We start from the raw sequence: 27,247 nt of genomic DNA, 5'->3' as shown, positions 1-27,247 counted from the left end.
CATTCCCGTTAACACTTTTGCCTTCCAACCATTTCCGCCCATTCCCGTTAACACTTTTGCCTTCCAACCATTCCCGCCCATTTCAGTTAACACTTTTGCCTTCCAACCATTTCCGCCCATTCCCGTTAACACTTTTGCCTTCCAACTATTCCCATTCCAGTTTTCATATTTCCGACCATTCCCGAACTCAAAATGGCCATTTCCGACCATTCCCGCGGTATTTTCGATGATAAATGATAAAAAAACGATTCAATACAGCTCTCAACTACGGAGTGTGATCAACCTTTTTTCACGCGGTTTTCACAACAAAAAAGCGTTGCAAATTAAAAAAAAACTATTTTGGAGAAAACCAACCTTTTAGTTAATCATAATTGCTTAAATAATGGAAATGTACTAAAAACAACGGAAATAAATTAAGTAATGAGTCAGTCTAATGAAAAAAAACACTCCAGGATTCGAAATTTGAATTTATTTCCAAAGTCACTATGACTATGTGGTGACGATTTTTAGCTCTGTTCCTCCTAGTCCGACATTCGTAACGGTCAGCTAAATCAAATCAAAGTCCGCTATCCTATGCTTTCCTAAAACTGCCGTCTTCCGACGCGATTTAAGCTCCTTCCGGTGACGTTTTGCCTTCCCCCCTTTCTCGTAGCGACGGAAAATTCGACTATGAGGCCGCGGATTGCTCCAAAAATACTCGTTTAAAAAATACTTTATCGATATAATTTGAAATTTCTTAATATTATTATGGACATTAAATGCGCGTGAGTTTTCACATTGTTGCTTTTATTTTAATTTCAAATGGCGTGAATTTGCAAATTGTTTTTTAATTTTTAATTTCGTGAATTTGCATATTGTTTTTAATTTTAAATTAAGTGAATTTGCACATAATTTAAAATTAAAAACAATGTGCAAATTCACGCAATTAAAAATTAAAAAACAATGTGCAAATTCACAGAATTAAAAAAGCAATGTGGAAATTCACGCAATTAGAAATTAAAAATACAACGTTAAAATTCACGCAATTAAAAAATTTAAAAAAAAAGAATTTGCAAATTCACGCAATTAAAAATTAAAAAACAAATTGTTTTGAATTTTTAATTTCAAATTCTTTTTTTTTTAATTTTAAATTGCGTGAATTTGAACGTTGTATTTTTAATTTCTAATTGCGTGAATTTCCACCTTGCTTTTTTAATTTTTAATTTTCACATTGCTTTTTTTAATTTTGTGAATTTGCACATTTTTTAATTTTATAAATACGCGAATAAACCCTTTTTTAATTTTTAAATGCGTAAATGTCGAGTAAATGTACAAATTTTGCTTTTTTAAAATGTTCTGCTGGAAAGACAAAAATTGTTTAAAGAAACTTTAATGATAAAAATGTTAATGGTATTTTTCCGTGGGAACGAAAAGCAATTTCTCGGTGAATTTAGCACCGGCGAAAAATTAATGGACGGTGACATCATAAAAATAGAACCCAGTAACGAATTGGGCGCGTTTTCATTTGCCGAAAATCATTAAAAAATAAAACTGATTTGAGAGATATCGCCAAAAGTAAACGCTCCGTAAAATACCTTGTTTTTGAACCAAGGCCGCGTCCGAATTTGTATTATAACAATAACTCGAATGAAATAACTGTTAAGTGGAATTCAAATTAAGATTTGCGCGATTTTAAAAACGGTTAATTGGTATTATTTCAAAAGTCATTGAAAACAGATGCTTAAATATTGAAGGAAATTTTCGTGGTTAATGATATCGAAGTTAGATGACGCCACTGTCGTCGTTAAATCTCCATTATTCCAATGCACTTTCGTTCTAATTTGCGGGTCCATTTATTAGGAAGATTATCAGTCGTAGCGACGTCAGGTGACGTTGTCCTTAGTGACGTCACGTTAATTACGTCACGAACTAAGCGAGAATTATAGGTACACCGTTTGGCCCTTAGCCGCCATCGATCGCCTTTCTTACGGATTTCGTTCTTTGTTCGATAAAGACGCGAGGGGGCGTTGCGCCTGATTCCGATAATTACCCAAAATTGCCTTTTATTTTGTCATGATTTTTAATAAAAAATTAACTTAAGTAATTATGTATTTCAACTGGTTGAAGTATATATAGTACCATATATAATTAATTTGAACTTGCCAAAATATACACTCTTTTATATCCATATTTGTGAGAGCTGCCATTTTATTACAGGTCTGATTTCAAATAGTGCATGCAAGGCCGCCTCACGAGGTCAGGTGCACGCGACGTCTCGAGCTGATGAGCACGTGCAGGTGCCCTTGCCTGTACTATTTTAAATTAGGCCTGTAATGAAAAGGTTAAGTTGCATATACAGGGAATTTTAATTTGAAAGAGTTGTAGGGGGTGAGTTGAGAAGTATGCCTGTTTTTCTTCCCATTTTCCTACGATGAGTTAAGAGAGCGCCAGAGAGCTTCAAAGTGTGGCCTACTAGCTCCTGGAATTAGGCTGCAGCATTATAACCCGGCCACCTGAATTAAAGGCTTCAAAAGTCGCTCGATGACTTAGGCCAAAGGTGGTGCCTTGGGTATTAGCCTAGCTGATTATTATTATTATTTATTATTATTAAGGTTTGGGTTCGTGTGATAGGTAAACAATTACTATAAGGTAAACAATCGAGGTTACCAGCGTAAAATAGTCAACTTAAACAGTATTTAAAGTCCCTGCTGCTTGGTTATGCGCTGGTGGAAGCCTACTTCCAGGGGCTAGTAAGCCACACTTTGAAGCTCTCTGGCGATCTTTTCACTCATCGTAGGAAAATGGGGGAAAACAGGCATACTTCTCAACTCCTTAAAATTTTTGCATAACCTTTTGAAACCCCCTGTAGATTTTCGGTATAGAAACTTAACTACTTTATATTTTTCTTGTTCATTTGATCATGGGCTTTCCGAAAATGTAACTCACTTGATGAAATACCGTCGTTAAGTTTATTTGATATTAAAATGAAATTTACGTGTAGACCCCGCTGTGTTATTATTTTGAACGATAATTTATCGCGCATAGTTTGTGACGTCATTGACTACGGTTTTTTCAGAATTTTTCCCACTACATCTGGTAGATAACAATGTTTTCAGGAGATTTTTCGGATTCGGCATCTACATTTTGTATGCAATCCTAAACTCTGCGTTGGGGATAGCGTCCAATGAGAAATAACGTGTAATCAATGACGTCAATCACCACGTTAAAATTCAAATTGTTTGGCCGTTCTATTAATTATTTCTAGGGTTGGCCGATATCGTAATTTAACCGATTCCGATACCGATACCGATTTCATGTTTCAACCGATACCGATACCGATTTCATGTTTCAACCGATACCGATACCGATTTTTTTACCGATATGGCAAATCGGTACCGATACCGATTTTCCCGATTTTCACCGATACCGATTTTACAATTCATTATCAATGGTCCAATACTAATGTTACCGATTTAAAAAAATCTCGATCTACCTAAACGGCGTCTCTTCCTCTCCACCGCCATTTCTCCATGCCGCAGCTGAAGTTTGAACTTCAAATGGTCAAGGTTAGTGGCGCCATCTACCAGGACTTTAAGAAAATCGGGTAAAAACGGTATCGGAAGGTTTTTTTTTTATAATCGGGTAAAATCGGTATTTTAGACGCGAACCGATTAATCGGGAAAATCGCGATATCGGTGACCGATACCGATTTCATATCGGTTTGGGCCCAACACTAATTATTTCTAATTAACTACGAAACGGAAAGCAACCAAACTTTATATTTGGGTATTTTAAACGTAAGCGCTTCGTTTAATAACAAAATTGATGTGGTAACGAATAATTTGCAACTTACTTTTAATTATATTATCTGTTGCAACTTAAAAAATTATTGGGGAAAATTCTAATACAATTTGGACTAAGATTTCTGTACTTTCTTTTGACTGGTTTAAATTTCTGTTTATTAGTACGTAATAGACCTTTCCATAAGAGTGGGAAGGGAAACTATTTTTGCAAGGATGATTTAGATCAACGTTATATCAAGGACAGTAGATACAGGGACGAGAAAGTGTATTGGCGGCCTCTGTTGGAATATCTCACCTAAAACGACCTAAACGCAAGGAGAGTTAGTTGTAAACAAAAAAATGGCGGTAACCTAATTTTAGCGGTTCTTGACGAGGCTTAAGTGTTCAAAACAAATGGGCATTTTTTATTTACGCTCGTAGTTTTATTTTTAATTTAACATCAAAATGGTAAAAACTAACTACAATAATACTGTCCATGGTGAACCACGCCTTAACAATGGCCGCGGTTTGTTTACATCTAACTCCCCGTGAATATGAAGACGTTTAAAATAAAAAAAAATTCCCCTGCTTTCTCGTCCCTGTATCTACTGTCCTTGGTTATATATATTACTCCTTGTTTTTACCCTCGCTTGACTCTTGAGTTCGGTATGTCGTCTGCTACCGAGTGTCAGTATTTACTAAACACGGCGGATTAAAATTAATCCAAGTGATATTGTTAAATTTGTTATATCAAATGTTTAAAGTATAAAAGTATTTCGTTTACTTAACTAGTCATAACAGGAGAGGATTTAAAATAACGAAAAATTTAGCACGGTTTCGATGATGTTTAACAGTTTATAGCCTCGTGAACTAAGGCTTATTATTTCATTGACAGTCACAGTAGTGTATCGGGTAAAGATTGTGGTATATCATAAAATACTAGCTAATAAATATCTAAGCATTAACTATACTTTCACAGAGTTGATATGAGTATTGCGATAATAATTCATTTAATTAGTATCGAAAATAAATCAAAATCAGTTTGAACTCCGAAGTCACTAAGCCTAACCCGAGAAATCTTACCGGAAAATGCAAAAAGTACAGCCAACTTATTGTTTAGTTTTAGTGAAATTGGTGGTGTGTGACGTAGATAAAACAGTGAAAGCACGTAGAAATATTTTATGGAAAGGCCTATTGCTCGAGTTATATCATTTCGGTAATTAAAATTAACCGCGTATTATTTATAAGTTATTCTCTATTTTCACGTGAATTAATTTACGTTATTTAGCCACATACCACAAAATCTGGTGTAAGGGCATTCCTAAAAGTATTGCCAAGAATGTATTGAAGTGACTAAGAATATTGGACTACAGGATTCTGATTCCCATCCTCGCAGCCTTTGGAGCTTAAAATCGTCTGCTTTCCCATTCAAGTTTGCTATATGGTATGACCTTGAATGCGCCTTAAATGCAGACGAACTTTCTCCACAAAAGCTGTGAGGATGGTACCTTCAATACATTCTTGGTATTACAATTGGTATGCTTAAATCATATTACCAAAAGTAGCATAAGACCCAAAAGTGTTACAGAACGGTATAGTAGCTAATGAGAGTTTGTTGCAAAGTGAAAACGGGAAACGAAGGGGGTCGGAAAGTACGTCATCAAAATTGGGGTACTCCAGCGCCGCCGAGTGAGGCGTTTTAGAACGTATGTCTACGGGCGATAAAATCGAAAACAGAAAAACGCGCCAGACTATAGACTAAATATAATTTTGCTAGTATTATTCCAACTAGTAGGTTATGTAGTCTATAGTGTGACTAGGTCTCACTAGAAATTTTAATAGGCGCGAATGTACAACTGACACACTTTTGGGTCTTACGCTACTTTTGATATTACGGGTGATATTTTACCTCGGCCGAAAACAACGTACCTTTTTCGGTCTCGCTGACCAAGACGGTCATTCTATTGACCCCTTTCGACGGGCCCCACCAAAAGATAAATTGATTCGCTCGATCGATACTAGATGGCGGTCCGTTTCTTCGGAATTCCATTGTGAACTCTTTCTCCCAGAGGGCGCTGCGTCTCCGGAATAAAAGACGCCTGGTCTCGAGGGCTTTCGATCTCCGAAAGACAAATTGGAAATTTGGCACCAGTCAAATTTCGGCCCCGTTTCGTCTACCAAATAATTTTGCCATTTAAAGTAATGGCCTTCCCACCTTTAAAGGGATTTTCAAAATCGTCGCGATGCCATTTGTCAAACGAGAAGAACTAAACGTCCTTAAATACTCTCGACTAGCATGTGTTTCTTATGATCCGTCGTTTAACTATTTAAAGCGAGTGTCGGCTCGACGTGGAGTAGCTCTTTACTCAACAGATGTCGCTAGCGTCGGAATCCAAACAAGATGCTTAAGCCACATTTTGACCCAAAAGGCGGGACATAAAAGTACCCCTCGCGTTGATTGGCTCGTTTGTAAATCTGACTATAAATTAAATTATAATAATTTTTAACAATATATTTTATACGCGATTTATATAATTTAGGTTAAAGCTCACTAACAAGGAGACGAACCGAGGTGTTACACACCGATTTCGTTCAAACTCCAGGAATTGGTAGACCTTCATTTAACTTGAAAAATCATAAAGGGAATTTATTCAATGGGCAACGGTTTTGTCATGGCAACGAAAAATGTTTTTGACAACATAAAATGGAAATTTTTCCTATTTAAGCCATATCGGTTCATTTTCACCCATTTGGTTCAAATTGATCAAAATGTGATCAATTTTGATTTTCTTCGTCAATTTTTAACAATTGTTTTATAATTTTGGTATTTTAATTTTTTTTAATTTTTCACAGGGGGGGGGCTTGGAATCGGTCTAAATGCCATGTTATTTTCAATGGGAAAATTTCCATTTTATGTTGTCACCTCGGGTCGTCTCCTTGTAAGTAGAGTATAACTTCTCTAATTATAATAATTATAAATGGTTCTCTGACGACGTTATCGTTTCGCTATTTCGAATTTTAGTTTCCTTTGCCATTAATAGATGGCACCACGCTCTCCAGTGAAGTCGTTTTTTCGAAGAATCCGATAGATTCATAGCCATCTCTAATAATAAGAACGTTATCATAATAAAGGTGGCAATGATAGAGCCGACAGTTGCTTTAAGAAAACCACTCGCGGAAACGTGCGTGGGTACATGACGAGGAAGAAGTTGGAAACTCGGCTCCCCCGTTGAATCATGGGCAATTCAGTCTGCTTGTAGACAATCGTGTGATCTAAGAGACGAAAGGTGTCACGGACATTTAAGTACACACAATCCCTCGATCTATTTATTTTCAATATTAAATTTAAATTTGAACCAATTTCCAATCATCTTGTACCTTAACTTAATAAGTCCAAGAGGAATTTTATCGAAAAATGAATATTTTGAGTTAGCTGGTTGTGGAAATGAGGTAGCGAAACGCAAAGTTTTTTGGAGTTAGATCAATTGGTACGAAATTCAAATATCACAATAGTGCGTACGCGGGTTATGAGATCCCGCGAATTGGTTATAAATCTAACTTACAATTTCTTAATGCAACCGAAAACGTAGTTCAGAAATGATTGGCACTAACTAAATATATAATTTTCAACCAAGTTGGTCTTATTTTAAAATAGTATGTAGATTTATTCGGATATCACCACAAAGCACTAAAATGGGAAATGAGCAACTTGTGGGCCCCAATCGACCAACTTTTGGGGCCCCGATATCCAAAATTCGAGGGGTCCGACACCTAGGAACTCAGGTGTACGCGGCGACTAAAACTCAGCTGAACTCTTTGTTACACTCACTTGTACTCTCTTAATTTACCCAAACACTTCACAACTCAAGTTGAACTATCTGAAACTCCCCAAACTCTCATAAACTCTCAATCGAACTCCTACAAACTCAACTCGAACTCCTACAAACCCAACTCGAACTCCTACAAACCCAACTCGAACTCCTACAAACCCAACTCGAACTCCTACAAACCCAACTCGAACTCCTACAAACTCAACTCGAACTCCTACAAACTCAACTCGAACTCCTACAAACTCAACTCGAACTCCTACAAACTCAACTCGAACTCCTACAAACTCAACTCGAACTCCTACAAACCCAACTCGAACTCCTACAAACTCAACTCGAACTCCTACAAACTCAACTCGAACTCCTACAAACTCAACTCGAACTCCTACAAACTCAACTCGAACTCCTACAAACTCAACTCGAACTCCTACAAACTCAACTCGAACTCCTACAAACTCAACTCGAACTCCTACAAACTCAACTCGAACTCCTACAAACTCAACTAGAGGTCGGGGATGGTTAACTTTTATTCAATAGATAAAGCTCTCAAAATTATTCGTATAAAAACGTTTTGATCAAGTAATTTATATTTCTGTATTATCCGATTAATTTTTTGATAAATTTGTAAAATTAATCTGAAAAACGACGTTTTTTTTAATCATTTTCCGAAATATTAACTGGTAAATTTCTTTGTTTACATTTTTTTCCCAAAAAAATCAATTTAATCATGGATAATGATTAACCGTTACCGATCTCTAAACTCAACTCGAACTCCCATGATCTGTGCGAACTCTTGAAATCTCCCTGAACTCCATTCGAACTTGAAAAACTCGCTTTGAACTATTGTGAGTTCAAACTCAGGTGTACAAAAAAATCAAGGTGTCGGACCCCTCGCCAAAATTCATAACGGGTTACCGAGGGCTAGATATTTCCTATCGATAAAGATATCCCAGGACCATTGGGTTGGGAATATTAATCTAGAGATCCAATCAAAACGTCGGATTTCAGTATTTCGCGAAACAAATTAAAAAAAAATTAGAATACTGCCGTCTGCTCCCAAATGACGAGAAAACTTTATCATTCTACCCGTGGCGCCGTCTATCTCTCAATGGTTCGTTCAAATAAGACGCGTTTTCCGGCAAAATTTTTTTTTCAAAAATAATGGATGGCGCCACGGGTCAAATGATAACGTTTTCTCGTCATTTTAGAGGAGACGGCACATTCGTAATTTTCAAAAACTTGTTTCGCGGGGAGCAGATTTCATTGGATCTATAGATTAATATTCCCAACTCAATGCCCAGGACCATCTGAGCCTAATTCTTGGAGAGTTATGTGGAATACGGCGGCATTGGCTACACTGTACGTGGGCCCAATACACACAACTCCATCAGGATTGTGTGTAAAAACGGCCTTCCCGTGTGAAATCGGGGGAATACCATCTTATCCAAAGACGAGAAGGCTGACGCCCCCTCGCGTGTGATACAGTTTGCTCCCAGACAATCGTGTCATCTAAAAGAAACTCCCTTACCCTGTTAAATCGGGGGGGGGGGGGGGGGGGTGAATACGATGGATTGGCAAACAATCGCCTGTGCAAGATTTGAAAGAGCAAAGATTACTACGGGAACGGGCTCACTATAACTAGTTATTTCTAATATTTTATTTGTTAGTAAATTAGCGTTATTCTTGCGCAAAATATTTGTTTAAAATATACCCTTCACTAAATGAACCTCCAAAAAGTAATATTTCCGAGAACCAGGACCTGCAAGTTACTTTTTAAATATTAAGGCCATAGATATAGGAAACGTATATAAAGGTCTAGATAGAATATTTCAAAGGGAGTGAATACGGAGGTGACAGCTAGCAGAAACGCGTAATTTCTGCAGGCTATCCTTACAAGGCGCTATCTATTGGTAAGAACGCTCGTGCTATCGTCGCGAGAGCCATTGTCTCCGGCTTAAAAATTATACTAAAAGTCACCAACAGATGGTGTCTAAAGACTACGGCCTGCGGAAAGGTCAAGCACTTCGTATTAAAATGCTAAGAGAGCTCGCGCTCTTGGTCACGTGCCTTCCTCGGTGTCTGCTAGGTGTCAATTCCGTATTTTATGTTAGGCTTAGACGCCCCGAAATTTATCTAGACCTTTATATACATTGCTTATATCTATGATTAAGGCTTAGCAAAAACACGACGTTCGGTTTACGGGTGAAAAGTTTCCATAATTTCAACAAGCATTATATAAACCATACCTCGCGGGTCCTGGCTCTCGGAAATATTACTTCTGGGTGATTTCCTTGATGTTTTATTTAATCGCTTATTGAAGACTAATACAACGAAATTGTATATTTTGACGTCACGTTGCCCGTCCGTTGAGCAATGAAGTCATCGGCTGTAACGTGACGTCACAGCACGGAGTAAGGCTAGCTGCAGACGCCGCAGCAGAAGATATTATACAAAATTTACAACAAGCCTAAAAAGAGTCCAACAAGATCCTACGCCACGTTAGCTCCGGTCTCAACGAAAATAATTTTTCAGATAATTCGTTGAGAGTTATTAAAAACTTGGCCTTACAATTTGTAATGATTTAAATACAAATTCGTCGAGCTGTAATTTTGGTATTTTTATCATTACAAATTCTAAATCGGGTTTCACCACGAAGGTCGAGTTATTAATAAACATTTTAACGCTTGTACGCGAGGAAATTTCGTTGTTTTAATCTTCAATTTTAAACAAATATTTAATTGGTAACCAGTACCAGTAGTGGGTAAGCTAAGGTTTTTGGAATGGTACGCTAATAATAGTCCTTTGTTTTTGCAGAGTTCTAGCTCAACAGTTGATGTTGCCCTCTTGTCCGAAGCCCACGGCCTGGTGACCGACATGTTGGCTGACCCCAGTCTGCCCCCTCACGTGCTGACGGGCCTGCGCGCCCTGGCCAGTCTGCTGTCGCCCCCGAACCACGCGGGAGGCCACCCCCGCTCCCGGGCGGGTGGCGCCAGTGTCGCCGTCTCTCTGGCCGACTTCAACTCCGGCTCCGACACCGAGGAGATCCCCTACACCGGAGAACGACCATCGGCCCTACCAAAGGTATCGTAGCCAGCGACACAGTGTTCCCAAAATAATTTTAATTATAAAACCCGCTTTGCATCAAATCAAAATGTCTATACACTCTTTTTCGCGGTATGTTCCTGGGCGCGTCCATGTTTAGTTTTACACCTTTCAGTCGCATCCTCCATTACGAACACCCAAAGAGTTGATGCTAGACTCCCCGCTGAGGGCAGAGGCAGTGGCCGACGAGCGGGAGGCAAGTAAGAGGGGTCAAATAAAGGCGCGAAAAAGAGTGTATATTCCTACTGCGAACTTATCTTTAGTACGTTTAGTATTTCAAAACTATTCAATGAGTTAAATACTGAGGTAAAATCAGCGTTGTGGATGAATTCTTTTAAAGCTAAAGTTTTTTTATAAACCTAACTTGAAATTCGAAGAGTCACAGAGTGACGTCTTAAATATAATTAATAACTGTATTAAAAATGTTGAATAATTATCTATGTAAATTAGCCCCCTAAACGCAACCACTGCTTAACTAGGGGGAAATTTTGTCCGTAAGATAAACCCAATTAAGATTTAAGTTAAAAAACTAATTTAAATTTATTTTTTGGACAAATAAAGAAATAATTATAATAATAACGTGGCCAAAAGTGGTAAATACCAACATGGCGAATAATGCTTTTACTGGCTAATATGGCAAATAGTGGCAAATAATAAATTTTAATAAAAGTAAAAAAGATACCAAAGAAAAAGTTATTTGTGCTATTTTAGACAACTATACTGGATTAGTTGCCAGGTTTTGGGCTAGAAACTCAATAATAGCCCAATCTAGTTATTTCTTTGGGCTATTTTTCAAAGATTTTTCCTGGAGTTTGAATTCGTCTGCTATATGTCTTAAGGTGTTTTTAATGTTTCAGTTTTTCACATAAGAAACATTATCTCACGTGTAACTGATGCTACAAATCTGAAAGATATTATTTACATAATTTAAATGCGATTTGTGGTTCTCGAGTATTCGAGTCGGGTCATCGCGTACTTGATTAGCAGCTGGTTTTAAAATAAAAGTAAAAAAGATACCAAAGAAAAAGATATTTGTGCTATTTTAGACAAATATACTGGATTAGTTGCCAGGTTTTGGGCTAGAAACTCAATTATAGCCCAATCTAGTTATTTCTTTTGGGCTATTTTTCAACGATTTTGTCTGAGTTTTAATTCGTCTGCTATATATCTTTAAGGTGTTTTAATGGTTCTTTTGTGAAAAACTGAAATATTATCTCACATTACCACTGACATGGATGTCCAGTAAAATACTAGAACTGGATACTTTATTCTCCTGTCATTTTTTTGAAATGTCCTATATCATTGAGTGAAATATTTAACTAGTCGCGGGTAACTTAACTTAACTTCACTTTTGGTGTTAACCATTGAGTTGGGAATATTAATCTAGAGGTCCAATCAAAACGTCGGATTTCAGTATTTCGCGAAACAAGTTTTTTAAAAATTAGAATACTGCCGTCTGCTCCCAAATGACGAGAAAACTTTATCATTCTACCCGTGGCGCCGTCTATCGCTCAATGGTTCGTTCAAATAAGACGCGTTTTCCGGCAAAAATATTTTTTTTCCAAAAATAATGGATGGCGCCACGGGTCATATGATAACGTTTTCTCGTCATTTTAGAGGAGACGGCACATTCGTAATTTTCAAAAACTTGTTTCGCGGGGAGCAGATTTGATTGGATCTCTAGATTAATATTCCCAACTCAATGGTGTTAACTAGACTAGGTGTCTAGTGGCAGTCTAAGCTTTGATTTGATACCAAATAAGAAGAGTACAATTGAGAATTTCAAAATAATTTATTTAAGAGATGTAAAACCAGAAGAGTTAAGGTGCCGTAAACCGAATTAGTTTTTAAAAATAGAAGCTACCGCCAGAAGGCGCGGATTAATTTAATGTTAAGCGAATTTCCAGTCAAGAGTCCAGATTGTTGGATGGCGAAAAATAAAATTGAAGTGGTCTCCGAACGCGACAACAAATGTTTGCATTAGGATCTCTTTTGGATATAACTTTAATAAAGTTTATGGATCCGCGCACAAGTTATCCGAACTTTTAGCTTAAGTCTTCGAGGCATCGCTGATGGTGGATTCAGTGAGCAAGTTTTTTTGAGTTCGAGCTCCGAGCAAATTTTTTAGCAAATCGTAAAAATCAAAAATTTAAACCTAAATTACTTTTTAAAGGTTTTTAATGTTTTTAACTTTTTATTGATATAAAATGTCTAATATTAGTAAACATACTACAAAACATTAATTAATAGTGTTACATTGTTAATCAGTTTAAAGCTAGTCTGGAGGGTTAGTTTTACTTTTAGATTCAAAAAAATGATACGAAAATGCTGCTATATTTAAATTTACAAACAATATTATCTAATCCTGGAATTAAAACTTTTTTTATTTGTTTCGGAAAAATACGGAAAAGTTTCCGGAAAAAAAGGCCTCGGTCATTTTCAGACCTAATTTTTATGACACAGAGGCACCAGTTATTGGTGACCCCCCCATTTGCGTCCAAGATTAACAACCACGCACTTTTGCATAAAACTTCAATAACACAGTCATAAATTATCTAAACTCTTGGGTTAAAGATAACGAAACTCCAAAGAGTAAAATACAATTAACAATAGAAAAAAAAACCAGCTTAGGCCTAAGTCATCAAGCGACTTTTGAAACCATTAATTCAGGGGCGTATTAACCATTAGACAGAGTAGGCACGTGCCTAGGGCGGTATTTTTCTAGGGGCGCCAAAATTATGATAAAGCACCACAGTGCAAGTTTTTTTGGCTCGCCCCTATTTAACTGACTGACCCGTCAAGGTCATGCCCAAATTTGTCTGTGGCTAGGGGCTCCAAAAGTGCTAATCCGCCCCTGAAATAATAATAATAATAATAATAATCAGCTATAGGCTAATACCCTTGGCACCACCTGAGGCCTAAGCCATCAAGGAACTTTTAAAGCCATTAATTCAGATGACCGGGTTACGATGCGTAGGAGGGTGGTGGCAAGCCCCGCGAGCCAACAGCTCCCTACAATCACTATTACCAAGAACATATATACGTTCTTGCTAATACCGTTAACCGAAAGTATTCCTTCTTAGAAATTAGAAAAATAGGCCATTACTGGCATTTCTTATCTTTAAAACGAAATTATGTTAAAGAAAAGGAGTTGTAAATTAAAACTATTTTGGGATATGAGAGTAGGTCCTTACGAAGTGAAGCTTCAACAAGGTCAAAAGTGGCAATAGTGAGTTATGGCCATTAGACCCTCTGAACCAATTTAAGAGCGACCCTGCGAGTTAGCAGGACGCGATACTCTCCGAGCGTTTGATGTGAAAAAGTCAAAAAACCGTCAACTGAAAAAAGGGACAGATGCTTTTAAAGGGAATATAACCTGTAAAGCAATCTTTATGGAAGACCCCTTCAATTTTTAAAATTTATCTGTACAGTGGCGCCAAACATTTTTAAGCCAAAGGCAAGAGCGGCCACAGCTGCAAACGTTGGTGTTCCACACCAAATACCTGAGGTTATATTCCCTTTAAACGAGCATTTCAAGAAATGGAAAGTAAAAGTTGTTTTGGAGAAAATTCTGTAGGTATAAAAAGTTAGAATTACATTAACTATTAATAAAATTGGGATTATATTAAATGGGAATTAAATCTGAATATTTAGTGTTGAGGTGTCCACTAAAAAACGAAAAATGATAAATAAATGAAAAACAGTTTTTTTGAAATATTTCAAATTTCCATGGAACATTCCTCGTGCAGGGGGACATTTAGTAGTATCAAAAGTGACATAAGACCCAAATGTGTGTCAGTACGGTATAATGTTTAATGGGAGCTTGTCGCGAAGTAAAAATTTAAAATTTTCTCCACTTCAGCGCCGCCGAGTGAGGCGTTTTAGAATGTATGTCTACGGGAGAATAAATCTGAGATAAAATCGCGCCAGACTACAGACTAAATATAAAGTTGCTGGTACTATTCCGACTTGTAGGTTATGTGGTCTATTGTGGGACTATCTCTCAGTAAATATTTTAACGGGCGCAAAGGTATAGTTGACACACTTTTGGGCCTTATGTCACTTTTGGTAGTGTAAAATTGAATGACCTTGAACCATGTCTTCAAGGTCATTCAAAAATATCTCGAGATCCGCTGGGTTTACTGATTTAGTTCCAATTAAAAAGTTGTTGCTCGCCATCTTATTATAAATATTTGTTTATAACTGATTGTTTGTTTGTTTGTTGATGACAGCGCTTGCGTCGCAACCTACCGCCTAGTTTACTACGGCGCATGAGCACCAGTACCTGGACCACAACTACTTCCGCTACGGGTATGCCGACGCTGGAGCCGGAACCGATCCGCAAGAGGAGTACCAGCTTCCGGCACTCTTCGGAGGGCGGCACCGAACGGGGCCACGCCAACACTTCCGTCTCGCCTGGTGCCTCGGCGCACCCCGCTCTGCCCGCCCCCAACAACCGGACGCCCTCCCCCAAGTAAGCATCGCCCCACCTACCCTCGCTTTGTTCACCGGAAACGACGCCATATTGATAATGACGCTTCCGGTTAAGGAGAGTGTGAAGTAGCTATTTTTAATTTTTAAAACTCCACGACGTCATGCGTCGACTCAAGACATAACGTTTCAAGCGAGGGGTCTGACATTCGTACAAATCTGGTACCATAGGTCGGCAACACTTTTGGTCTCTAGTCTCCGGTCCTCCAGTCTCCATCCCGACTAGAGGCCTCTTGTCCCCGTAGAAATCGCCGGTTCCTGGTCTCGGAGACTGGAGGCCGGAGCAGCGGTTCTATGATCGTGACTAGAGGCCTCCAATGTCCAGTCTCCATGGTGACTCGAGGTCTCCGGTTTCCATCGTTAATCCAATCATCCAGTCTCCATCCCTACTAGAGTCCTCCAATCTCCAGTCTCCATGGCGACTCGAGGTCTCCAAGTCTCCGGTATCCATCGCGAATCGAATCATCCAGTCTCCATCCCGACTAGAGAGGCCGGAGCCGCCGTTTTATGATCGTGACTAGAGGCCTAAAGTCTCCAGGTCTCCGGTTTAAAATTATATTATAAATCTTGAAATTAACAGAAAAAACGGAAACCTGAGCGAAATCATATCCAAAATCTCAAAATCCCGTACGCAAAATTTTAAAATGTCGGACCCCTCAGTTTCAAGATTTAAAAAGTTGACGCTCGCAGTGTTTTTAAAGGGCCACACCGGCGTTAGAAAAAAATCGGTCCGGATTTAGCACGTGGTCACAGATACGACCAATCATATTCTGATAACAATCGCGTGAAACTGGTCAAATTCAAACGCCGGTGTGTACTTTTAATTCCAGTTAAAACCTACCTTTATCCACAAAATGCTATGTTTTTTAGGGCTTTGATCGATAGAAATAGATTTTAAAGACGTATTTTCTACCGTTGTTTACTAAAATTTCTAGTGTTGTTAATTTTCCGGAAAAATAAAATGCGGAAAATTTCCAGAAAATTTCCGCAAATCGGAAAAATAAAAAAATTGAAACAAATTACTGTTTAAGGGTTTTAAATTTTTTTTCACTTTTTATCGATATAAAAAGTCTAATATCAGTAAACATACTACAAACATTAATAGTGTTACGTTGTTAATCAGTTTAAAGCTAGTCTGGAGGGTTAGTTTTACTTTTAGATTCGAAAAAATTCCTTTTTTTTTAAATTTGCAAACAATATATTAGACTAATCCTGGAATGGAAACTTTTTTTATTTTTTTTTCGGAAAAAAGGCCTCGGTCATTTTCAGGAAAATTTACCGACTTACAACACTAAAATTTATTTTATTGCTGGTTTTCAACTTAGATAATAAAGGAAATATTAAATAAATATAAAGTTGGCTTTTTTTTAACGTAACTAGCGCAAATAATCCCTAGCTTCTGCTAAACCTGCTTGCAGAAATGTAAAATTGGTGAAGTTCATACTCTCTTTAATTAACTCACTGCCTACTGCTACCATACCCTAGTTTCCATACACTGCGTCGGTAATTAACGAAGTCTGTCGCTCCATCTACTTTCGAAAAAGAGAAACGCTTCGTATTTCATTTCGTTTTCCTTCGTTTCTGCTCATCTTAAATAGCAGAAACTGTCGTTGATGGTGCCACCTAGGAGCAACAAATACAAGGAGAACGCAGTTAGCCTTTAAACACGCTAACGAAGGGTTGTGTACGGGCGCGGGGGAAGACAATTTCCGAATTTTCCCCTTCCGACAGCAGCAGGCGCTAAAGCGTCAAACCAATGAAAACTGTACACAAGAAAATCCACGACTTTTATAGGGTTGCGTTCTCCTTGTGTGGGGTGTTGTGCTTGTTGCTCCTAGGTGCCACAATAATGATAAAATTGAAGCGATGTATTCTAAGCGAATGTGAGAAGGGGGCTTAACACGATGACTTCACTAGCTCCATCTCTACACTCATTTTTCAAGTGTAAATAAGTCGTTTTTCTCTCCGCAGTCACATCCCAGCGAACACCATCAACAACAACAACATAAACAACAACAATAATAACAACAACAACAATCAGCATACTCATCATTACCATTACCAGTCCAACTGCTACAACGTCAACGAGCACTCGAACAAGGAGCGGCGCTCGTACTCCACCACGGCCATCCCCTCCGGCGCCGTGCACCGGAAGTCGAGCCGGGAGCGCAAGACGGTGTGCAGCCTGCACCCGCTCACCTCCTCCGACGTCGAGGCCCTTCACGTCATGCACGAGAAGGCGCAACGAGCCAAAATCAACGGGAACGAACATTCCACTGCCCTTGTCCCGGTAAGGACACCACACGCCCCTACGATTCCATTCTGAAATGGCTTTTTGGGTTTTGAGGGTTTGGTCTCTTCAGCTCGAGTGGTGAGGTCTTGGAGCTCACTTCAGTTTGGGTGGTTTGTTTATTCGGGTATCTTCAGTTTGGGTGGTTTGTTTATTCGGGTATCTTCAGTTTGGGTGGTTTGTTTATTCGGGTATCTTCAGTTTGGGTGGTTAGGTCTTTGAGTTATCTTCAGTTTGGGTGGTTTGTTTATTCGGGTATCTTCAGTTTGGGTGGTTTGTTTATTCGGGTATCTTCAGTTTGGGTGGTTAGGTCTTTGAGTTATCTTCAGTTTGGGTGGTTTGTTCATTCGGCTATCTTCAGTTTGGGTGGTTTGTTTTAGGAGGTATCTTCAGCTCGGGTTGTTTGGTCTTTGAGGTATCTTCAGTTTGGGTGGTATGGTCTATGACGTATTTCAGTTTGGGTGGCATTTTCTATGAGGTATCTTCAGTTTGGGTGGTATGTTCTATGAGGTATGTTTTTCGCAACCATGAACGATGATTCCTATTTTTGTCAGTCTTCGGCGAGCCACGAAGAAGACGGCGGCGACGGCGACGCGGAGACGACGGAGGACGAGTCTCGGGACGGGGACCCTCTGCACCCGCTGCCTCCGCCTCCGCCGCTGTCGTCCATCCGGCGGCTAAACATCACCTCGGACTACGAGAGCAGCAACGACTCTCCCAGCGGGAGCGACAACAACGACGCGGGCGCGACGGGCGAGGAGGCGCCCTCGGACATCGGGCGGCCGCACCGGGTGACGGCCTCGGGCCCCAAGTCGATGGGCGTGCAGACCGTGGGCGGGCGTACGGGGCCCTTGACGGGGGAGATGATCGCCGGGACGCGCTGCAGTCTGTGCGGGGCGCGCACCCGGCTGGGCAGCAACGGTGCCGTGACTAGTGCCAAAGACGCTTCCGCTCTCGCCAGTGCTTCGCTCAACGAGACCGCCACCATCCAGGAGGGACGGGAGCCCAAGCTGGACGACAAGAGCGACGCCTACCGGGACATTTATAATCAGGTCAGCGCTACTGTCTTTACTATAAGCACCTGATAGTGTCGTCGAAGTTAAGCGATGTTAAAAGTTATCGGAGGGACATCCTTAGATACAAAACATTCGCGTTAAATCCTTGATATATGAATAAAACTTTCGTGTACAATCCTAAATATTTTGGAAAAACGTTCGCGTGAACCCCTTCTTATATTGATAAAACGGTCGTGTACAATTTTAGATATGAAGATAAAACGTTCGCGTGAAATCCTTGATGTTTAGATAATATTTGTCAACATAAGTGTGGCACTTCCAATTCTTCACACGCGCAAGTTTTACTGAGAGCTATTCACAAGACACTCCGTTACTAGCTCTCAGTAAAATATTCCCTAAAGTGATTAACTTATAGAATAATATTATAGACTTATGGTAACTTAACAAGTTTTTTTTTAAACCATCAAGCGGACGAATTCGAAGCATCTAGTTCGATTTAAAGGGGAATGGCCAAGCTTTTCCAAATATGGCCTTATTCCCGTATCAAAAGATTAACAAGACGTTCAATATACTAACACGTACCTTTTTTTGTCTTGAAACGAAAAATAACGCCAGGTGTTTGGGTTTGAATTTTCGCCGCCATCTTAGGGGCTGCCGCCAGCGCCCCCTACACCGTATGAGCGATTCGCGAACTATCCTAACTTTTAAAATCGCGCAATTTAGGCTTAAGTCTCTTATAACTGGAACGCGCCACGCGTGCGAAACATATTTTTCGCGTCTTCAGCAGCGCGCGCTTTTACGTTGTTTTTCCGTCTCACCAGGTGTCGCAGCGGACGCGCGCTTTTCGATTTCCCGAAATTTCTTAATTTTATTAAAAATTAACCACTCAATATTTTTTTACGCGGTTTTCGGCATAAATTTTAGTTTTTAATAGGCTATTGGGCTATCTAATTGGTTAAAGCTTGGCCGTTCCCCTTTAACAAAGTTCGAAGACACCGTGGTTGTGTGAATTGAGTCTTCATGGTGAATAAGGCCGTCGTTGTTCGTTTGCAGGGTGAAGTGATAGCCTCTTCCATAGTAGCGTACGAAGGCCCGGGGTTCATGGTGGACGGCCTTCACTACAACCCGGAGACGTTAGCCGTAGATCCACTGCTCAACCGAATTAACGATTGGGACTACCCCATTTTCGACCTCAGCGACAGGTCCGGCGATAGGATTCTCAGTCAGGTACCCAGTTACACCTACCAACTACCTCATACAGACTAAGTTTCACGCCAAAACGTATGCGCCGCTATTTCCGCCTTGGCCGTTCACTAAGCAGTGATTGTAGTGGTGATTTTGGAAAATGTTACTACAGTCATTTTAATAACGATATTTCAATTTCGTATTAATATTTCATTGATATATTTGTTATATTTTGATAAATACTTTTGTAAACGTAGGTCACTAACTATGTTAAAGGACAATCTTGTACATAATCAACTTAATAAATAGAAAAACCATTATTGTACAATTAAACATTTATTTAAATAAATGTTAAATTGTAAAATAGATACTTTTCTATTTTTTAAAAACGTAGGTCACCTTATCTATATACGAGGGGCAGGTCACTTCCTTGATTAACGACGCACCCCTCAAAAGATTAAATCCGATTTAATCGTGATTATTTTGATTAAATTCAATTTAATCACGATTAAGTTGATTAAGTCACGTTTAATCATGAATAGAATATTTAAATCTGATTTAATCATGATTAAATGATTAAATCTGATTAAAATTATTAAATCCTGATTAAAAATTATATCGTGATTAATATGATTAAATCGTACTTTAGTTTTGATTTTAATGATAAATTCTCGATGCTAAAAAAAATTCTCGATTCGACCGATTATATTGATTAAATCTTGATTAAAATGATTAAAATGATTAAATCTGATTAAATGATTAAATTGTGATTAAAATGATTAAATCGTGATTAGATTTTTTAATCTTGATTACCCTGATTTAATCCTGGTTACCCTGATTTAATCCTGGTTACCCTGATTTAATCCTGGTTACCCTTATTTAATCCTGGTTACCCTTATTTAATCATGGTTACCCTGATTTAATCATGGTTACCCTGATTTAATCCTGGTTACCCTTATTTAATCATGGTTACCCTGATTTAATCATGGTTACCCTGATTTAATCATGGTTACCCTGATTTAATCCTGGTTACCCTGATTTAATCCTGGTTACCCTGATTTAATCATGGTTACCCTGATTTAATCCTGGTTACCCTGATTTAATCCTGGTTACCCTTATTTAATCATGGTTACCCTGATTTAATCATGGTTACCCTGATTTAATCCTGGTTACCCTGATTTAATCATGGTTACCCTGATTTAATCATGGTTACCCTGATTTAATCCTGGTTACCCTGATTTAATCCTGGTTACCCTGATTTAATCATGGTTACCCTGATTTAATCATTTTACTATGATTAAGACGCACCCAAAATGGAAGTGACCTGCCCCTCGTCTATATACGAAATATACAATTTATACTATTTATTTACAAGTAATCATGGTTGGTACAAAATGGCGGCGTCCACATTTTGTCGCGAAACTCTGGCGTCGCGATTGTAGGCAGTAAATGACTTCTCTCTTTGCAGATGTGCTACAGAGTCTTTCGAGAAGTGGGACTATTCGAGTCATTCAAAATTCCATTGCAAGAATTCCTCAACTACTTCCACGCGTTAGAAATAGGTTACAGGGATAAGCCGTGTAAGTTTTACCACAATTATTTTAGTATTTGTAATTTAAGCATTCTTATAACATAATATTGCTGTTGAACCGACGACGAATTTTTAACGATGTTATGGGGGTAATGATCATTTAAGGCTACTGGGAGAGTAAAGATAATTGGAGGTTTTTACGAGAGTAACGATGATTTGAGACTGCTTTGATGATAACGATAATTTAACGCTGTTATAATGGTAACGATGATTTGGGACTGCTTTGAGGACGCCTATTTGAGGCTGCTGTGGGGGGTAACGATAACTTTACGCTGTTATGAGGGTAAGGATGATTTGGGTCTGCTTTGAGGACAACGCCTATTTGAGGCTGCTGTGGGGGGGTAACGATAATTTTACGCTGTTATAATGGTAACGATGATTTGAGACTGCTTTGATGATAACGAGTATCTGAGACTGCTGTGAGGGGTAACGATAATTTAACGCTGTTATAATGGTAACGATGATTTGAAATGGCTTTGAGGACAACGACTATTTGAGGCTGCTGTCAGGGGTAACGATCATTTAACGCTCTTATGAGGGTAAGCGTGTGTTGAGGTTATTATTTGTAACGACGTTTGGAGCTCGTTATGAGGGTAACGACGTTTTGTAGTTGATACGATGGGTAATCATGTTCGGAGCTCGTTATGAGGGTAACGGCGATATTAGGCTACTGTGAGAGTTAATGCGTGAAATTGAAGGTACCTTGAAGTATCCGCCTTTGATTTTTGAGGGTAATTTCGATTTGATTTCTGAGGGTAATTTCGATTTGATTTTTTAGGGTAATTTCAATTTGATTTTTTAGGGTAATTTCATTTTGATTTTTTAGGGTAATTTGATTTTTAGGGTAATTTCAATTTGATTTTTGAGGGTAATTTCGATTTGATTTTGAGGGTAATTTCGATTTGATTTTGAGGGTAATTTCGATTTGATTTTGACGGTAATTTCGATTTGGTTTTTGAGGGTAATTTCGATTTGGTTTTTGAGGGTAATTTCGATTTGGTTTTTGAGGGTAATTTCGATTTGGTTTTTGAGGGTAATTTCGATTTGGTTTTTGAGGGTAATTTCGATTTGGTTTTTGAGGGTAATTTCGATTTGATTTTTCTCTCAGATCACAACAGAATGCACGCCGCCGACGTGCTGCACGGCGTCTACTACTTAACGTCTCAGCCCATTCCCGGATTCACGCAAATGCCGACGGATTCGACGGACTCTCCTCTCCACAAGACCATGACGGGTAAGTAGGCCCCCATCCGGTCCCTTCGCCCAGTCCCAGTGTCTCGTGGCATGTCCCATTTTGAGATTGGACTCGCTAGTAGTAGCGCCCTCCAAACGAAGCCACTTCTCTCGCACACACACGACCATAAATCTACCCCAGCATGATTCCATATTCATATCACTGGGAACCTGCACGGTTAAACACGTTCTTCAGTTAGATACAGTTAAAATATTCTAGGGGCCCTTACACCACGGTCAATCGAGCGTCGCTTCTCTAGGGCTTCTCTCCCTAAAAATGTATACGTTTAGTAATAGCTGTCATGGGGCCCGAAATAGTTTCCCGGGGCCCGTACGGAATACTATGGATTGGAGTCCCGGATCCGCTCAATCCAAGTTTATTTCTCTAAGGTTCATCACCAAAACATTGTTACCTTTGGTGATAATGGCGCGGATAATGACTGCCATGGGGGCCCTGAATTGTCTCCCGGGGCCCGTACGGAATATCACCGATTGGTGTCGCGGATCCGCTCAATCCACGTTTATAAATATTCCTCTAAGGTTCTTCACCAAAACATTGTTACCTTTGGTAATAATAGCTGTCATGGGGCCCGGAATAGTCTCCCGGGGCCCTACAGCTTGGGGAAGGGGCAGAATCTGGTCAGTCGAGGTCTACGTCTCCAGGGTTTCTCAGAGTGTCGATGCCCACGACCTCCGTTTGGAACTCGAACATAGCAGCATCCACCAAGGATAAATTTGTTTAAATTTCATTTGATTTAAGTATTAATTCTATGGCTAATTTACTGAGGCTCTTCTGATATAACCTTTCGCGTTAAAATCACCAAACCTATATTCACAAGTACCTTACGGCTCTAACTGAATTATAGGTTGTATCCGTAAAAATAAAACGTGTGCCTTCGCACGCTTACACTCACAAGGAGACTACCCGAGGTGTAACACACTGATTTTGATCAAACTCGGGGGTTTGGTAGACCTTCATGTAACTTGAAAAACCCTGAAGGGAAATGTCTCCATAGGCAACCGTTTTGCCATGGCAACCAAAAATGTTTTTGACAACACAAAATGGAAATTTTCCCATTGAAAATAACATGGGAATCTGATCAATTTTAAGGGTGGCCCCATGTGAAAAATAAATTTTTTGGAAATGCTAAAAATAGAAAATATAAAAATAATGAAAAAGTTCGAATTTGATTAAAATTTTTAAAATTGGTCAGATTCCCATGTTATATTCAGTAGGAAAATTTCCATTTTGTGTTGTTAAAACCATTTTTGGTTGCCATGGCAAAACGGTTGCCTATGGAGACATTTCCCTTCAGGGTTTTTCAAGTTACATGAAGGTCTACCAAACATCCGAGTTTGATCAAAATCGGTGTGTTACACCTCGGGTAGTCTCCTGGTCACACCCGGTGCGGTAACTCAATAGTGTCACCCCTTAACCTTCTTCCGTGGGGTGGTGGAGGGATTAGCACTTTCGACTCGCAGCAAGAGGAGCCGGGTTCGATCCCGCTTGTGGCACTGGGTGTAAACTCGGCAGTTACCCCTCCCGCGTTGATTTTGCAAGTTCTCTCGCCACTGGTTCAAGTGGTTTTTCTTCGGTTTCCCATTCCATAAAAAACTTGTAGAGGCTAACGGTAATAGTGAGTGTAGGGAGCTGTTGGTTCGAAGGGCTTTCCACCACCCTCCTACGCATTGCAACCCGGCCACCTGAATTAATGGCTTTAAAACAGGGTTCGAAAACAAAAAACCCGACCCAAAAAACCCAGTGGGTTTTTTGGACCCACCTACCCCAAAAAACCCACTATAAAACCCACCTGAGAAAAACCCACTTTAAAATGTCATATTTTAATGAAAAGGCATTTTTTATATATATATTTACAAAGTAATTTACAAAGTTAACCGGCTTGTTAACTTAATAGTTGAGACTTGAGACTTATAACTTGAGATTTCTACCAGTCCTTTGGTTCAGCTGTGCTGCCTTTGCAGTATCTGTACACTTTTACAAGCTTTTCAGCTTTATCCATTGAGTTGGGAATAAATAGAGGTAGGCCTACAACTAAATCTAGCTGGCGTGGGACCAATTTCGTTCAATAAGGAGACTTATTCAACTTTATCGTTCTACCGTGGCGGCATCTGTCTCTAGTGGTGGAAACTATAATGCAATTGAATATTTTCGCGAATTTGATGCGAAATTGAATTGTATAATTTCTCGTAACAAACAAACCTTTGAAGTTGTTTAAAAATAATTTTATTCTGTTAACACGATCCTTTTTAACTCAAGTTACGATGAGTTAGCTAATAATTTTTTATTTTTAGCCATTTAATTTTACAAAATATAGATGGCGCTACCGCCTAATTATAAAGATGAATTTCGTATAGCCTTATCAGAACAGGTCCCGCGTAACCATGACAACCGAAATCGTAATTGTAATTCTAGCAGTATTATTCCCAATTCAATGGCTTTATCTGACACAAAAAAGTGAAGCAGTCTACCTAGCAGACGATATCTAGTCCCTACAATCTTTTTTAGCAGTGCTCGACTATAGAAATCTCATAGGTAACTAGAATGCTGCCGTGTAACTGGCAAATGGACCAAACGCTGTGGCAGATGATAGCTAGATCTAAGCCAATCAGAGCTCAAATTGAGGTTCTGCCAAGAATTTAATGTCACCAGAGAGAATGACGTCACCTAGCTCCCGCTATAGTTACGCGGAACGAAGGAGGATTATTATCCTCCTTGGCGGAACCACTCTACGGCCTCTCATTGGCTGAAGGTTCAAAACGAACTGGTGACAAGCTCGGCCGTAATCGGCAGCAGTGTGAGAAATAAGGCATTATCACAGGCCAATCGCCAGTTTAAAAATTAGCTGGGCCAGTTTAAAAATTAAATGCTTGGGGTGTTAGTGGTCCTGGTGACCACTTAATTAATTCAAAGTTTTTTCCCTTCAAGAATTTAGTTCAATAAAAAATACTATATTAATCCCTGAAATGAAAGCCTGATTTTGAAGGTTAAAAATGGTAAGCGGCCAGTGGCCAGTTTTTTAATTAAACTACCTAGGCTCTACTGGCCACAGATCCAGTTTAAAAAAATTCCTTATTTCTCAGCCTGATCGGCAGCATTCTAGTTACCTATGAGATTTCTATGGGCTCGACATAAGACATTTCTAATTTCTCTTGATTTGGGTTTTTTTTTTGACATATCATGTAATACAAATATGGAAATAGTATACTAAAATGAAAAGCCCACGAAAAACCCACGAAAAACCCACTAAAAAACCCACTGGGTTGGGCTTTTTGGAAAAAACCCGGGTTTTTTCGAACCCTGCTTTAAAAGTCGCTTGATGACTTAGACCTTAAGTGGTGCCAAGGGTATTAGCCTAGCTTATTAATATTATTATAATAAATAATAATAAGAATAATAATTTTATTTGTCTTCCCATAAGTTTTGCATTTTACATATCAAAAGGCCAAGTCACAAATGACTCTTAGACCATATACCACAGACAGACATCTATTATAATATTTTATGCATCGCACAACGTAAAAAAACGGAAATTATTGTGAATAGTATTGTTGATTAAGGCTTAGATATAATGAACCATATTATTATGAGGTATAATATTATTGACTTATTAATGTCCGTTTGCCAGTTTTTTAAATTGGGTTATTGTTTTTATCTTCAAAGTTACACACTCATTAAATAGTTTTACACCTTGGTAAATTGTATTATTATTCTGAAAATAATTCTGACGAAAGTGTCACCTAGCTAATAATAACCAGAAAGGCTAATACTCAAGGCACCACCTTAGACGCAAGTCATCGAGCGACTTTTAAAGCCGTAAACAGGAAGCCGGGTTGCAATGCGTAGGAGGGTGGTGGAAAGCCCTTCATGCCACGCGAGCCAACAGCTCCCTACACTCACTAATAATAGTAATAATCAGCTAGGCTAATCACCCAAGGCACCACCTTAGGCCTAAGTCATCATGCGACCTTTAAAGCCATTAATTCAGGTGGCCAGGTTACTATTACCGTTAACCTCTAACAGTTTTTATGGTGGAAACCCCATGAAACAGTGGGGAAAAAATTTGCAAACTCAACGGAGTTGTTCCGAGTTTTCACCCAGTGCCACAAGCTGGGATTGAACTTGGCTCCTCTTGCTGCGAGGCTAAGCCGCTAACCACTCCACCAACTCCTTAGGGGGTCTTTGAACCGTACATCCATACTCCCTTCGGTACGCTACTGATTTCTCTAGTGCTATTTCGTTATGTTGAAAATCATGTTTTTATCATGGAGTTGAGAATAATATAGAGCCCCAGACCTAATTTTCTCCATAGGCTTTAAACTTAGCATTAGTGGCAACGGGACTGAAAATCAAGGAACTTTATCAAAGTACGCCTGGCGCCATCTGTTGACAGTACTAAACAGCCTTTCACAGAGCATTAATGTCTCGTGGGCTCGCACGCGCGCGCATTCTGGCGCGAGACGAGATTGCATTGTAGAAGGGAAATAAAGTTCATTGATTTTCAGTCCCGTTGCCACTAATGGTCAGCTTAAAGCCTATGGAGAAAATCCGCTCTGGGGCTCTAGATAATTCTCAACTCGATGGTTTTTATCCCGACACTATTTGGTAGTTCCGTCTTCTGTGAAGTCGGTGGCATCTAGGAGCAACAAACACAAGGAGAACGCAGCTAGCCTTTAAACACGCTAACGAAGTGTTGTGTACGAATTTCATTGGACGAGCGTCACGAGCCTTT

General features: G+C 39.2%; 1 protein-coding gene across 4 annotated transcripts in view; it reads left to right on the top strand.

The window, feature by feature from the left end:
- Positions 1-27,247, top strand: part of LOC149958346 (cGMP-inhibited 3',5'-cyclic phosphodiesterase 3A-like) — a 250,737-nt gene that overhangs the window by 206,322 nt on the left and 17,168 nt on the right. For all 4 annotated transcript variants that reach the window (XM_090165788.1, XM_090165787.1, XM_090165789.1 and 1 more), the window contains exons 2-8: positions 10,403-10,669; positions 14,923-15,164; positions 17,153-17,471; positions 18,026-18,523; positions 19,541-19,714; positions 21,141-21,252; positions 22,372-22,497. In XM_090165788.1, coding sequence (XP_090021914.1) covers positions 10,403-10,669; positions 14,923-15,164; positions 17,153-17,471; positions 18,026-18,523; positions 19,541-19,714; positions 21,141-21,252; positions 22,372-22,497 — 1,738 coding nt within the window. The remainder of the gene's footprint in view (positions 1-10,402; positions 10,670-14,922; positions 15,165-17,152; positions 17,472-18,025; positions 18,524-19,540; positions 19,715-21,140; positions 21,253-22,371; positions 22,498-27,247) is intronic.

The sequence above is a fragment of the Leiobunum rupestre genome, chromosome 2, assembly GCF_980474605.1.
Source record: "Leiobunum rupestre chromosome 2, qqLeiRupe1.1.hap1, whole genome shotgun sequence".
Taxonomy (NCBI): Eukaryota; Metazoa; Arthropoda; class Arachnida; order Opiliones; family Sclerosomatidae; genus Leiobunum; species Leiobunum rupestre.
This window is presented reverse-complemented; position numbering and strand designations above follow the sequence as displayed.